This window comes from Phacochoerus africanus, chromosome 5 (genome assembly GCF_016906955.1).
Source record: "Phacochoerus africanus isolate WHEZ1 chromosome 5, ROS_Pafr_v1, whole genome shotgun sequence".
Taxonomy (NCBI): domain Eukaryota; kingdom Metazoa; phylum Chordata; class Mammalia; order Artiodactyla; family Suidae; genus Phacochoerus; species Phacochoerus africanus.
In genome coordinates, this window is record NC_062548.1 from 75672526 (window position 1) to 75687687 (window position 15162).

The following is a 15162-nucleotide window of genomic DNA, read 5'->3' on the forward strand; positions in this document are numbered from 1 at the left end:
AAAGAATGTATTTTTAAAATAAGGGATTATTTTATTTTACCTTTCATTTTTTATTTGCTTTTATGGCCGCACCCAGGGCATATGGAGGTTCCCAGGCTAGAGGTCAAAATGAAGCTATAGCTGCTGGCCTACACCACAGCAATGCCAGATCCAAGCCATGTCTTCGACCTACACCACAGCTCATGGCAACGCCAGAACCTTAACCCACTGAGTGAGGCCAGGGATCTAACCCGCAACCTCATGTTTCCTAGTCAGATTTGTTTCCGCTGTGCCACGATGGAAACTAGTTTTTTATATTTTAAAAAAGCTTGAGACAGCTTATTTTGAGATGCTGCTCTTAAACTCTTTCTTCCTAGTTACATAAAATTAATGTTTTTCAAAATGTACTTGTGAACAAGAATTCACAACGATTTTCAACTCTTACCTTTTTATGAGATGATAAAATCAAAATATCCTTTAAACTACCAAATGGTTTTACTAGGCTGTGAACTTCTTCAATAGAATATCCTTTATTGGGCAAGTCAGAAATAAGTACCACACACATTTCTTCTGTTTCCTTCAAAACAAATTTAAGAACTGATATTAAAAATTAACTGGTATTATATTTACTTAAATTCACACTGCAGATTGTATATTACGTTAGTATTTAAATTGCATTTAATACTAAACTGATTAGTTCAAAAGGTTAGTCTGAATTACAAATTAAAAACAAAACAAAATGCAAATTTCCTCTCTTCAAGTACACAGAATAATTTTAGTCATACTATCTGTCATCTAGTGAAGGTCTTTAGCTCTCTTTTGCAACCACTGCTAAAAAACAAGTTTAAAACCACAAGTTTGTTCGTCTCTGACTACAACTCCTTCCTTTCGCATATAGCTGCCATTCCTGTGCCTTGGGATATTAACATCCCCAAACTCTAAATCATTGCTTATCGTTTTATTTTACTGAGTAAAATAATCCTTTTTAGACAATATAAAAAAAAAAGCTCACTTAGTCTCTTAGGATCCTTACCCCATAACCCAATGCCCACTACAAAGTAAATACTTCCATTTCTGCCATTTTCTCTCTCAGACCTACTTTATTCTTCAAGATGACTCTCATTAATGCCAACTTTTCCTTTATTGGATGTCAGGGAAAATCCCCAAAGGTGTTCTACAGTAAACCTGGCAACATATGACTTTTCTCTTTGGGAGGAAAAAGGTGAGAAATTATAATTTTCAAAAGCCAATTGAGAATGATTTTTAGCTACCATGTCAATTGTGTTCATAAGTGGTTCCTTCTAAAGTACAGTAAGTAAATCTAAAATATTCTATTGGTGCTTTGAAATATTCTTCCTAAAACAAAATAGTAAGTTAACACATACTACTTAGTTATTACTTGAATGAGGTAACCAGTCTAAAATAAACTTATTCTTATCTCCTGGAGGATCTCAAGATTTTAACCAGTAAAATATAAATTAATAAAATTTTCATATATTCATAAGATAGAAATAACCATAGAAACCAGCAAAGTGAACTTTATGCCTTTCAATCCTACTTTATGCCTTTGCAAACTTCACTTGTTCCTCTAAAAACACACAAAAAACTTATATTCTAAATATTAACAAATCTCCCATTTGCCTCTGAGAAAAAAGTAAAGAGGTTTCACAAAACCCTGTTCATTCTCATGACAACCTATTGTCTACTCAAAAACCCAACTGGCCTAACATTTTCTTCTCAGTGAAAAGTAATCCTCAATAGCATGTACATTTACTAATAATCTGTCCTAAATTTTGGTGACTTAACCTGCAACTCAAGGTTTCTGAATTCAAACCGTATTTACAAAATCACAAGTGACCAGGATTTTTCATGCCAAATCCTGAGAATTTCCCCCTGGGTTTACAGTTAGAAAAATATGTTTTGTCAAAATTTCTTAAGCTTTTAAAAAATAAGTAAGATATAAAAACTGACCTTGTTAACTGGTTCATTTTCTGTGGCCTCCGAAGCAGCTTCTTAAGATACAAAATAAAATAAGAATTCATGCATATATATTTTATTTATCAAGATCGCACTTCTTTTTTCCTTTTCTTTTTAGGTCCGTACTTGAAGCATATGGAAGTTCCCAGGCTAAGAGCTGAAATGGACCTGCAGTTGCTGGCCTAAGCCACAGCCACAGCAATGTGGGATCCAAACCACGACAGCAACCTATGCTCACGGCCACACCAGATCCTTAATATACTAAGACCAGGGATCGAACCTGCATCCTCAGGGATAATAGCCAGGTTCTTAACCCAGTGAGCCACAATAAGAACTTCTATTAAGATGCCACTTTATTCCACAATGGATTAAACAGTAGCTACTACATGAAAATGTATACAATGGGCAAAAGACTAGAGAATTTAAGTAGGAAATAGCTATAGAAGTAACACTGGCTCTTAATAATACATTTAGTTTTATTCTTTCCAAAAGTAAAATTTTGGACTAATCAAGAGACAGGCTAAAGATCTGAATCACAATATTCTTTTGTGTGTGTGTGTCTTTTTTTATACGGCTGCACCCACAGCATATGGAACCTTCCAGGCTAGGGGTCAAATCTGAGCTGCAGCCTCAAGCCTACACCACAGCCACACAGAATCCGAGCCATATCTGTGCCCTAGACCATAGCTCACAGGAAAATCAGATCCTTAACCCAAATGAGTGAGGCCAGGGATCAAACCCGTATTCTCATGGATACTAGTCGGGTTTGTAACCCGCTGAGCCACAACGGGAACTCCTGAATCATAATATTCTTAATTTCACTGAATGACCCTGGTATTGAAAAAAGAAAAATAAATAAATATATATATATATATATATATATATATATATATATATATATATATATAACACACAAAAATAAATACCTTATTTTCTTAAAATTGAATTTTCTACCTTTAAACATAAGAGAACAAAATAAAATTTCTATTGACCTACCTGAAATAGTTTCTTTAGCACCATTTTCAGTGGCTTTAACTTCCATATTTGTCTTTATTTCAGAGTTTTCTGTAGGAAATAGTCTACTTTAATAGTCTAGAAAAACACACTAGTATAATTAAACTAATGAATCTAAACAAAAACTTGAGCTAGTTTATTGTTACTTCAGGTCTCCTTAGGCTGACCAGATTTAAGTCAAAGCTAATACAAGTTTTCCTTTGAAATACAAAATAATCACTTTAAAGATTTTTTAAGCAAAGATTTCAAAATATATCTCAAATACATGCCAATCAGATTTAAAGAAAAGAAACCACTGAACGATCATATTTCGAGCTTACCTGTTACAATCACAGGTTTATTGACATCTTTGTTTTTGACAATTCCAGACTTCTTGACTTCTAAAGATTTCTTTCCACCAGATTTTGCTTTTAAAAGTAGAATTGAATCATTACCTATGGGTCTATTCAGTAATTTAGCATGTTTCACACTAATACATTAGTAAGTAAGGTGTCCAACTTTATTATAAAAGCAGCTTTTCTACACATATTTATTTCCATTTATTTTCAACATCTGTTTACCAATAAGATTAAAAGTAAATTCAAACTGAGACACAATTTTTGTCGAGGGCCAACAGTGCTTCACAAATTTAATCCTCATATGGCAGAAGCACATCATAGTCACACACACAAAATCCTACTTCATAATTTTTACAAAAGTATCTACCACTTCTCGGTCTTTTGGCTAAGATCAAGTATAACGTTACATTAGTCTATCAGAAAAATATATTAAAAAATCATATTTCATTATGTTACAATTTAGTGTTCCATTTCTTTATGGAGGATATATTATTACAACATGGAAAGAAAATCTTTAAAGTTAACAAATATGAGAAGAATTGTACAAACTGGGGAAGGTAATATGAAGTGACAGCTCTAAAAAAATGAGGAAAACAAAGAGTAAACAATTTGTAGGTGGGAAGTGGCAGAGCAATCTGTGACTATATAGGTGTCAGAAATCTTTCCTAAACAAAAATCTATCTGCAATGGCAGACAGTGTCATAGACCAAAGCACCAAAATATAAGTCCTCTGTTATGTCAGGTTTTTAAATAACAAGAAAGTATCTACCACTTTCCAAGATGTTATTAGATACTATAAATCATACGAATTTAAAACCTGCCGTTGATATTACATTCTTTAGGACAGAATTAAGAATAAATTTAATATAACATCTCCTTTCCAAGAGTCTTACCTGTTTTGATTGAAGCTTTATTTCCTTTAGCAGCTACTGTCACCACAGATTTTACAGAACCCGTTGATTTCCCTAAATCACAAAAGCATGGTCAACAATTCCCAAAGACCCTCACAAAGAATGTAAAAGCAACAGACTATATTTTACTTAAAATAAAATGCTATAATCTTTAGGGACACAGGTCATTTGCTATACTAGCAATGACGATTCTTTAGCAAGTAAAATACCACTGAAATAAGAATTCACCTCGATACTGGGTTACTAAAAATAGCACTCAGGTAAGTTAAATTTCCAAATGTATGATTTAACAAGAAGCAAAATTACTGACTACAAGGATATAAAAATAATCCCATGATGCCCTTAATGGTTCCAAAGCAGTTATATTTAGGACCTCTCAGTCCTACAACATGGTCAGGCCTCGTAAAAATTATTTCAATTCATTCCTAATGGGTCCTATCTGAACAGACTCTGTATTTAAACTGCTCTGATCCTACTTTGTATATAACGTAGATATTACTACTGCTTATCTACCAAGATGATATTGTTTATAAAGACTGTGATTATCTAAGTGTCACTAAAAAGACTGCCAGAATGCCAAAACCATTTTCATTCAGGGAGCAACAGAAGGTTTAGCTCTGAAAATTAAGATCCCAACAACTAGCAAGGTTGTATGAGGAAAAAACCCAGGATCACACAGTCAATAAATCCAAGTTGAATTTCAAGTTAAGCTGTGAATCTTAGAGAATTTACTGATTTCCGTGCACGTTTCCTATTTTATTTCTTTATTTTCTTTTTAAGGCTGCACCCACAGCACATGGAAGTTCCCAGGCTAGGGGTCAAATTGGAGCCACAGCCACAGCAATGCCAGATCCAAGCCTTATTTGTGACCTAGGAGGCAGCTTAAGACTATGCCGGATACTTATCCCACTGAGTGAGGCCAGGAATTGAACCCACATCTTCACGGATACTAGTCAGTTCCTAACCTGCTGAGCCACAATGGGAACTGCCATTTCCCAGTTTATAAACAAGGGTGGCAACTGCCCTAAATACCTAGGAGAATATGACCATGCTTTTGAAAAGTTATCAAACAGATAAAAATATTGACACCTACAAAAACAACTGAAAAAGTTTACAAATCCACCCTTTATATCCAAACACAGTTCTTAATTTTTGGTCAAAAAGACAAATACTGGAGTTCCCGTGGTGGCGCAGTGGTTAACGAATCCGACTAGGAACCAGGAGGTTGCGGGTTCGGTCCCTGCCCTTGCTCAGTGGGTTGACGATCTGGCGTTGCCGTGAGCTGTGGTGTAGGTTGCAGACGCGGCTCGGATCCCGCGTTGCTGTGGCTCTGGCGTAGGCCGGTGGCTGCAGCTCCGATTCAACCCCTAGCCTGGGAGCCTCCATATGCCGTGGGAGCGGCCCAAGAAATAGCAACAACAACAACAACAACAAAAAAAGACAAAAAAAAAGACAAATACTAATCCTTATAGACTGTCACTAAACCAGTCACTTTTTAGCCATTCCCAAGCTTTGTCAAACAGCAGTAACCTTAGCCCCAAAGGGCCCATCAGGTGTTTCTTTCACTATCCTATGTTATTACAAGTCAATTCACTTTACTACTTCTAGGTGGGTACCAGAACCTAAGGGAAAAAAAATCTAGAATTAATTTCCCACACTTAAGGAATAACTAGTTGCTTTAGTACCAGCTCCTCCAAATTTCTCCTAATGACTCCCATAAACTTAACTATTAAAGCAATATCAAACTGTTTGCTAAATAAACACATCGTCAAAAAAGTTTTCTAGCTACCCCTGATTCCCACAGATAACTGCTTCTAAAAAATTACTATATGAAAATTGTGGGTCTACCACTAACAATGGTGTCTGCTAATTCAAGACTACTTCCTTTCCTTCCTCCCATTATAGGGAAGATAATTTAATACATCAATCTCTATCTACTTTAAAAGTCAACCATGAGGGCGTTCCCGCTGTGGCTCAGTGGTTAATGAATCCGACTAGGAACCATAAGGTTGCGGGTTCAATCCCTGACCTTGCTCAGTGGGTTAACGATCTGGTGTTGCGGTGAGCTGTGGTGTAGGTCGTGGCTCGGATCCCGAGTTGCTGTGGCTCTGGCGTAGGCCGGTGGCTACAGCTGCAATTAGACCCCTAGCCTGGGAACCTCCTCCATATGCCGAGGGAGCAGCCCAAGAAACAGCAAAAAGGCCAAAAAAAAAAAAAAAAAAAAAAAAGACAACCATGAGCTAACCAGCACTTAGAAGAAATGTGAAGAAAAAGCAAGGGGGTAATGCTAGGGGAAGGAGAAAGAACTAATAATTACTTGAAATCCACGATAGCCCATAAAATTATAAAGAGAATGTAATTTGCTGTAAGTCTGTTATCTAGACTATTTCACAAAAGAAAGTAAACCAGGAAAGACATCAATAAAAGAGAAAGAAAGAAATATCTCTAATATACTCACCATGAGAAACAGATCCTAGTTAAATTATTTTGTTAATTACTCCAAGGAAAGAACATTATCTCCTAAACCTTTCTCAAAATTTCTAGATGACCATAAATTTCAAAGACTGTATACACTGAGCACACACTATGTCATATGAAATCCAAGACTACTGATAAAAGTAATTTAAAGTTAACTAGTATGTCCAGAATCCTGATATAAAAAACATACCTGAAGATTTATTCACTTTGGCTGCAGATGTCTTGGTTTGTCCAGTTTTGGCTAAAATAACAAGAAAAATATATCAATAACACATTACAAATGACATCATTTAGATTTAGGAAAAACCTGGCAACAATTCTGGTAAAAAAACACTAAAAGAAATATCCTCATATTTGTACACCCATGGAACTGTAACTATAGGTAAGTTCTTGGACACAAGACTTGTGGAGATAAAAGGATAGAGATTTAAATTTCAACAACTAACATCAAATTATCCTCCAGAAAATGTGTACCAATTAAATTTGCCATCAATAGTACATAAGAGGGAGGCTTCCCCATTTCTATATAAACATAGTATGTAAGAAGTTATTACATGCCAACCTGATATGGAAACTAGTTTGATTTAATCTTTGTTTCTTAAGTTACAAGTGAGGCTGTGCCAATTTTCATATGTGTAAGTTCATCTCTATATCTTTGTTATCTGCCTACTTTTAGTATTTGGCAATTTATATTATCTTTGGGTTGTTCAAGTTTTTATTAGAGCTCTTTATATATTAAGAAAATTAATCTGTATTATACAGGTAACAACTTTTTTAAAAATTATACAAAATACTTATATAAAAATACTTTTCATTTGTCAATGTCTTCCTGATAGGGGACGACTTTCTCATTCTGAAATTAAAAACTAACCAAAAATATCACCGCATTTTCTTTCCATACTTTTAATTGCCATCTATATATCATGTTAAAGCCTTTCTTTTTTATTTTTGTCTCATTAGGGCTATAACTGCAGCATATGGTGGTTCCCAGGCTAGGGATCGAATAAGAGCTGTAGCCATCGGCCTATGCCACAGCCACAGCAATGTGGGATGCGAGCCACATCTGCGACCTACACTATAGCTCACAGCAACACGGGATCCTTAACCCACTAAGTGAGGTCAGGGATCAAACCTGCATCCTTATGGGTGTGAGTCAGATTCGTTTCCACTGAGCCATGATGAGAACTCCTCACGTTAAAATTTTTTTTTTTTAGGGCCGCACTGTGGCATATGGAAGTTCCCAGGCTAGGGGTCGAACTGGAGCTACAGCTGTTGGCCCACAGCACAGCCACAGCAATGCCAGATCTGAGCCACGTCTGTGACCTACACCACAGCTCACGGCAACGCCGGATCGTTAACCCACTGAGCAAGGGCAGGGACCGAACCCGCAACCTCCTGGTTCCTAGTCGGATTCGTTAACCACTGAGCCACAATGGGAACTCCCTTTCCAGTTTTAATGCCTCCTGACCTACAGTGCACTGGATAATGGTCATTAGTTTTAGAACAACATTTATGTTGGTAAATTGGTATCCCTTGTTTGTCCCAATCTTAATAGCAATGCTCCTACTATTTTACTTTTAAGCGTATGTTGGCTTTTGACTTGATATATGTGTATATTTGATGGTATAAAAATAACAGTATCTATACACAAGCACACTATCGTATTAAGGAAGTAGTCATCTACTTTAAGAATTTCTCAGCATTTATCTCTACTTAATACAGTAAACTGAATTGATAGATTTCCTAATTTTGAACCATCTTTTTATTTCTGATGGGCATAGTACATTATTTATTTAATGTGCTTCCAGACACGCTAAAATTTTAAAATGTTACATCAAATATTCAGATGTGAAACCGGACTATAGCTTTAACATGACAGCTTTAACAGCATTTTAAAACATCTCTAACTTATAATTTTGTGATTATTATAAATTCACATGGAGTTGTAAGAAATAATAGGAAAAAATCCCAAAAACCTTTCATGAAGTTTTTTCTAATGGTAATGTCTTACATAACTAAGCACTATATTACAAATAAGAAATTGACATTGATGCAATTTACAAACATTTCAATTTCCCCAGACTGCATGCACGCAATGTATGTTTAGTTTTATGAAATTCTGTACATGTAGATTACTATGACTATCAGTCAAGATATAAAACAGTCCTATCACAAGGATTTTTCCTACTACACATTTTAGAAAGAGCCACTGCCCTCCCTCTCCCTCAGTCTCTGACAACCAATAATCAGTTCTCTATCTCTTTAATTTTATCATTTCTAGAATGTTATGTAAGTAGCTTTTTTTAGACTGATTTTTTTTCAATAAGCGTAATTCCTCTGAGATCCAAGTTGTTCCATGTGCCAATAATTCATTCCTTTCTATTGTTGAGTGGTTGGTATCCCATGCTTTAGACATACCACCCACTGAAGGACATTAGCGTTGTTCTCAGGTTTTGGCAATTAATAAAGAGCCTATAACGTATTTGTGGGAGTTCCCATTGTGATGAAGCAGAAACAATATGACTTGTACCCTTGAGAATGCAGGTTTAATCCCTGGCCTCACTCAGTGGGTCAGCAATAGGGTGGTGCGGTGAGTGGTTTAAGTCGCAGATGTGGCTTAGATCCTGCACGGCTGTGGCTGTGGCACAGGCCAGCCACTGCAGCTCCGATTTGACCCCTAGCCTGGGAACTTCCATATGCCACATGTGCGGTGCTAAAAAGCAAAAATGAATAAGTAAATAAAATAAAATAAAGTATTTGTGCAGTGGGGTTTTTTGGTTTGTTTTTTGCTTTTTGCTTTTTAGGGCCACACCCTGCGGTATATGGGATTGTTTTGAATCAGCCATTGATTGGACAAGAAAAGAAAGAACGTTATTTACATTTGAACTGGGTAAGAGAGAAGGCAGGGTAAAGGTTACTCATGAGTTTCTAAACCAGATGACTAGTAATGATTGTTAGATAATATGAGAAAAGGAGGAGATAGAAGAGGTTCATGTGGAGTTCCCATCGTGGAGCAGTGGTTAAGGAATCCGACTAGGAACCATGAGGTTGCGGATTCGGTCCCTGCCCTTGCTCCGTGGGTTTGACAATCTGGCGTTGCCATGAGCTGTGGTGTAGGTCAGACGCGGCTCGGGGATCCCCCGTTGCTGTGACTCTGGCGTAGGCCAGTGGTTACAGCTCCGATTCGACCCCTAGCCTGGGAACCTCCATATGCCGTGGGAGAGGCCAAAGAAACAGCAAAAAGACAAAAAAAAAAGAAGAGGTTCAAGTATGTATAGGAGATGTCATTGGTCCTTAAAAATATGGGAAAAAATGAAATCAACCAGCAAGAAAAGTAGGACATTGAGAAGAGAAACAGACATCTACAGAAAGGATTAAAGGAAAATAAAAGAAGAGTAATCAAAGGAGATACAGAACAAGCTTTCATTCTCAGAGAGGTACCTTAGAATAGGTGAAAAGCTTTGGAAGAATACAGTTGGGGTTTGAATCCTAACTCTTGAATCTCTGAACTGTTTCCTCATTTAATAAATGAGAACAGTAATAAATATACTCATAGGATGGTTTTGAGATAAACTGCCTACTATAAACAGTCTAATCATGGCAGGTTTCTTTCCTTTGTTTTCTGTCTTCTGGCACAAGTTAAAGTATAAGCTACTATGTAGAAATAAAATAAAGATCCTGTCTATTTGGTCCCCTGATATAGACTAACTACTTTACAAAGCACCTCCAATTGTGGGCACATAGCAGGACACTCAGTAAGAAATTTGTACTGGGTAAGAGTTCTAAAGTTTCCCCTTCTGATAAACTAACAGCTTTTGCTTCCTTCATCCTTTTTAAGTTGTGCTTATAATCAAAACTCTCTTTTAAAATTACCCTGACTTCCTATCCCCCTCTTCAATTTGACATTGCTGGCCTCAAAAAGCAATCTTATCTTTCTCAATGACATTTTCTTAGTCTTATTTAAAGGCTCCCCTCTTTCTTTCTACATTTATATTTGAAGGGACGACATACTTAGCTTGAGGCACTTCTCCCTCTACCCATTACTTTTATTATGAAGGACCATTTGCAAAATTCAGACCTTAAACTTAACAAAAAATTTTCCTAAGTATCCCACGTTCAATGCAACACGACCACTAAATAATCACCAATAGGTATTCTTTGATAGCTGATATTTAGCAATGTTCTCCCCCTACCCCGACCTAGGTTAAAAGAAAAGAAACTGCAAGGAAATTTTATTATAATCAACATGACCACACTCTTCTAGTAAACTCCAACCAACCCAAAATCTTGAAATTTTAAAATTGTGTTCTTTTAAAGACAAATTCTTAGGAAGATACAATCTTCCAAGACTGAACCAGGAAGAAATAGAAAGTATGAAAAAACCAATTACAAGTTCTGAAATTGAAACTGTGATTAAAAAACATCAAGAGGCCATCATTAATAAATCCACAAATAACAAGTGCTGGAGGGGGTGTGGAGAAAAGGGAACCCTCCTACACTGTTGGTGGGAATGTAAACTGGTACAGCCACTATGGAGAACAGTTTGGAGATACCTTAGAAATCTATACATAGAACTTCCATATGACCCCACAATCCCACTCTTGGGCATCTATCCGGACAAAACTCTACTTCAAAGAGACACGTGCACCCACATGTTCATTGCAGCACTATTCACAATAGCCAAGACATGGAAACAACCCAAATGTCCATCGACAGAGGATTGGATTCGGAAGAGGTGGTATATATACGCAATGGAATACTACTCAGCCATAAAAAAGAATGACATCATGCCATTTGCAGCAACATGGATGGAACTAGAGAATCTCATACTGAGTGAAATGAGCCAGAAAGACAAAGACAAATACCATATGATATCACTTATAACTGGAATCTAATATCCAGCACAAATGAACATCTCCTCAGAAAAGAAAATCATGGACTTAGAGAAGAGACTTGTGGTTGCCTGATGGGAGGGGGAGGGAGTGGGAGGGATCGGGAGCTTGGGCTTATCAGACACAACTTAGAATAGATTTACAAGGAGATCCTGATGAATAGCATTGAGAACTTTGTCTAGATACTTATGTTGCAGCAGAAGAAAGGCTGGGGGAAAAATGTAATTGTAATGTATACATGTAAGGATAACCTGACCCCCTTGCTGTACAGTGGGAAAATTTAAAAAAAAAAATTTTTTTTTCAAGAAATAAATGTAAGAACATATTCCTGTGTACAATAAATAACTCTATTTTATTTGTTTCTCTTGATATTCTAATAAATTTTAGTTTACCCCTACAAAAAAAAAAAAAATCAAGAAAAATAAAAGTCCAAGATGATAGCGTTTAGAGAAGAGTTAAGACCTATCCTTTTGAAACTCTTCTAAATAATTACAGAAGAAGGAATACTCCTAAGCACATTCTATGAAGCCATCAGCACCCAGATACCTAAACCAGACAAAGACACCACAAAAAAAGAAAATTACTGGCCAACATCACTGACGAATGTAGATGTAAAAATCTTCCAACAAAATATTAGGAAACTGAATCCGACAATATATTAAAAGGATCACACACCATGCTCAAGTGGGATTTATCCAAGGATACAAGGATTCTTCAATAGACACAAATCAATCAGTATGATACACCACATCAACAAATTGAAGAATAAAAACCATATGATCATCTCAACAGATGCAGAAAAGGCTTCTGACAAAATTTAACACCCACTTTTGATAAAAATCTGTCCATAAAGTGGGCACAGAGGGACCCTACCTCAACATAGTGAAGGCCATACATGACAAACCCACAGCAAACATCACTCTCAATGGTGAAAAGCTGAAAACTTTCCCACTAAGATCAGGAACAAGACAAAGATGTCCACTTCTACCACTTTTTTTATTCGACATAGTTTTTGGAAGTACTAGCCACAACAATCAGCGAAAAATAAATAAATAAATAAAAAGGAATGGAAACTGGAAAAGATGAAGTAAAACTGTCATTGTTTGCAGATGACATGATACTACACATAGAAAATCCTAGTATTTTGTTGAGGATTTTTGCATCTATGTTCATCAGTGAAACTGGCCTGTAGTTTTCTTATGTATGTGTTATCTTTGTCTGGTTTTGGTAGCAAGGTGATGGTGGTCTCACAGAATGAGTTTGGGAGTATCCCTCCCTCTGCAAATTTTTGGAGGAGTTTGAGAAGGATAGGGGTTAGCTATTCTCTAAATGTTTGATAGAATTCACCTGTGAAGCCATCTGGTCCTGGACTTTTGTTTGTTAGCACTTTTTAAATCACAGTTTCAAATACAGTACTTGTGACTGATCCGTTCATCTTTTCTATTTCATCTTCGTTTAGTCTTGGAAGATTGTACTTTTCTAAGAATTTGTCCATTTCTTCTAGTTTTTCTGTTTTATTGGCATATAGCTGTGTATAGTAGTTTATTATCCTTTGTATTTCTGTGATGTCTGCTGTTACTTCTCCTTTTTCATTTTCTAATTTTATTGATTTGAGTCCTCTCTCTTTTTTTCTTGATAAGTTTGGCTAAAGGTTTATCAATTTTGTTGATCTTTTCAAAGAACCAGCTTTTCATTTCACTAATCTTTTCCATGATTTTCTTCGTTTCTATTTCATTGATTTCTACTCTGATCTTTAAGATTTCTTTCCTTCTACTAACTTTAGGTCTCATCTATTCTTCTCTCTATAGTTGCTTTAGCTGTAAAGTTAGGTTGTTTATTTGAGCTTTTTCTTGTTTCCTGAGGTAGGCTTGTATTGCTCTAAACTTTTCTCTTAGAACAGCTTTTGCTGCATCCCATAGGTTTTGGAGTGTCATATCTTTGTTGTCATTTGCTTCTGACTTCAGACTATACTACAAAGCTAATCATCAAAAATGTAGTCATCAAAACTGTATGGTACTGGCACAAAGACAGAAATAGAGATAAGTGGAACAGGATAGAAAGCCCAGAATTAAACCCACACACCTACAGCCAACTAATCTATGACAAAGGTGGCAAGGATATACAATGGAGAAAAGACAGCCTGTTCAAGAAGTGGTGCTGGGAAAACTGGACAGCCACATGGAAAAGAATGAAACTAGAACACTCCCTACCACCATACACAAAAATACACTCAAAATGGACTAAAGACCTACATATAAGACCAGACACTACAAAATTCTCAGAGGAAAACAAAGGCCAAACACTCTGTGACATAAAAGACAGCAACACCTTCTCAGACCCACCTCTTAGAGTATTGACAATAAAAACAAAAATTAACAAATGGGACTTCATTAAACTTGAAAGATTCTACACAACAAAGGAAACCCTAAACAAAATGAAAAGACAACCCACAGAATGGGAGAAAATCTTTGCAAATGAATTGACTGACAAGGAATTCATCTCCAAAATTTATAAACACCTCCTGCAGCTCCATACCAAAAAAACAAACAACCCCATCAAAAAATGGGCAGAAGATCCAAATAGACAATTCTCCAAAGAAGACATACAGATGGCCAAAAGACACATGAAAAGATGTTCAACATCACTCATCATTAGAGAAATGCAAATCAAAACCACTATGAGGTGCCACCTTACACCAGCCAGAATGGCCATCATCCAAATGTCTACAAACAATAAGTGCTGGAGAGGGTGTGGAGAAAAAGGAACCCTAGTACAGTGTTGGTGAGATTGTAAATGGGTGCAACCACTGTGGAAAACAGTATGGAGATGCCTCAGAAAACTAAAAATAGAACTACCATTTGATCCAGCAATCCTACTCCTGAGCATCTATCCAGAGAAAACCAGGACTCGCAAAGACACATGTACTCCAATGTTCATTGCAGCACTATTTGCAATAGCCAAGACATAGAAACAACCTAAATGTCCATCGACAGAGGAGTGGATCAAGAAGATGTGGTACATATACACAATGGAATATTCTCAGACATTAAAAGGAAAAAAATAAAGGCATTTGTAGCAACATGGATGGACCTAGAAATTATCATTCTAAGTGAAGTCAGTCAATGAGACACCAACATCAAAGGCTATCACTGACATGTGGAATCTAAGAAAAGGACAGAATGAACTTCTTTGCAGCACAGATGCTGACTCACAGACTTTGAAAAACTTATGGTTTCCAAATGAGACAGGCTGGGGGTGGGGAGATGCACTGAGGGTTTGAGGTGGAAATGCTATAAAATTTGGTTGTGATGATTGTTGTACACCTATAAATGTAATAAAATTCATTAAGTAATTTTTTAAAAAAAGAAAAGAAAATCCTGAAAATATTACCAGAAAACTACTAGAGCTCATCAATGAACTTGGTAAAGTTGTAGGATACAAAATTAATACACAGAAATCTTTTGCATTCCTATACACCTACAATGAAAGATAAGAAAGAGAAATTAAGGAAATAATCCCATTTACCATCACATCAAAGACAATAAAATACCCAGGAATAAACCTAACTAAAGA

At 36.3% G+C, this 15162-nt stretch overlaps 1 protein-coding gene across 7 annotated transcripts in view; it reads right to left on the reverse strand.

Moving 5' to 3' along the window:
• ZNF638 (zinc finger protein 638) overlaps positions 1-15162 on the reverse strand; it is a 78980-nt gene that overhangs the window by 24741 nt on the left and 39077 nt on the right. For 5 of the 7 annotated variants that reach the window (XR_007135089.1, XM_047781812.1, XM_047781816.1 and 2 more), the window contains exons 11-16: positions 6888-6938; positions 4202-4273; positions 3291-3377; positions 2953-3021; positions 1951-1991; positions 425-556 (exon numbers count right to left, since the gene is read on the reverse strand). Coding sequence is in view for 6 of the 7 variants with exons in the window: in XM_047781812.1 (XP_047637768.1) it covers positions 425-556; positions 1951-1991; positions 2953-3021; positions 3291-3377; positions 4202-4273; positions 6888-6938 (452 nt within the window). In the remaining variant the exon portion in view is untranslated. The remainder of the gene's footprint in view (positions 1-424; positions 557-1950; positions 1992-2952; positions 3022-3290; positions 3378-4201; positions 4274-6887; positions 6939-15162) is intronic. The other 2 variants (XM_047781813.1, XM_047781815.1) reach the window with 1 other exon arrangement.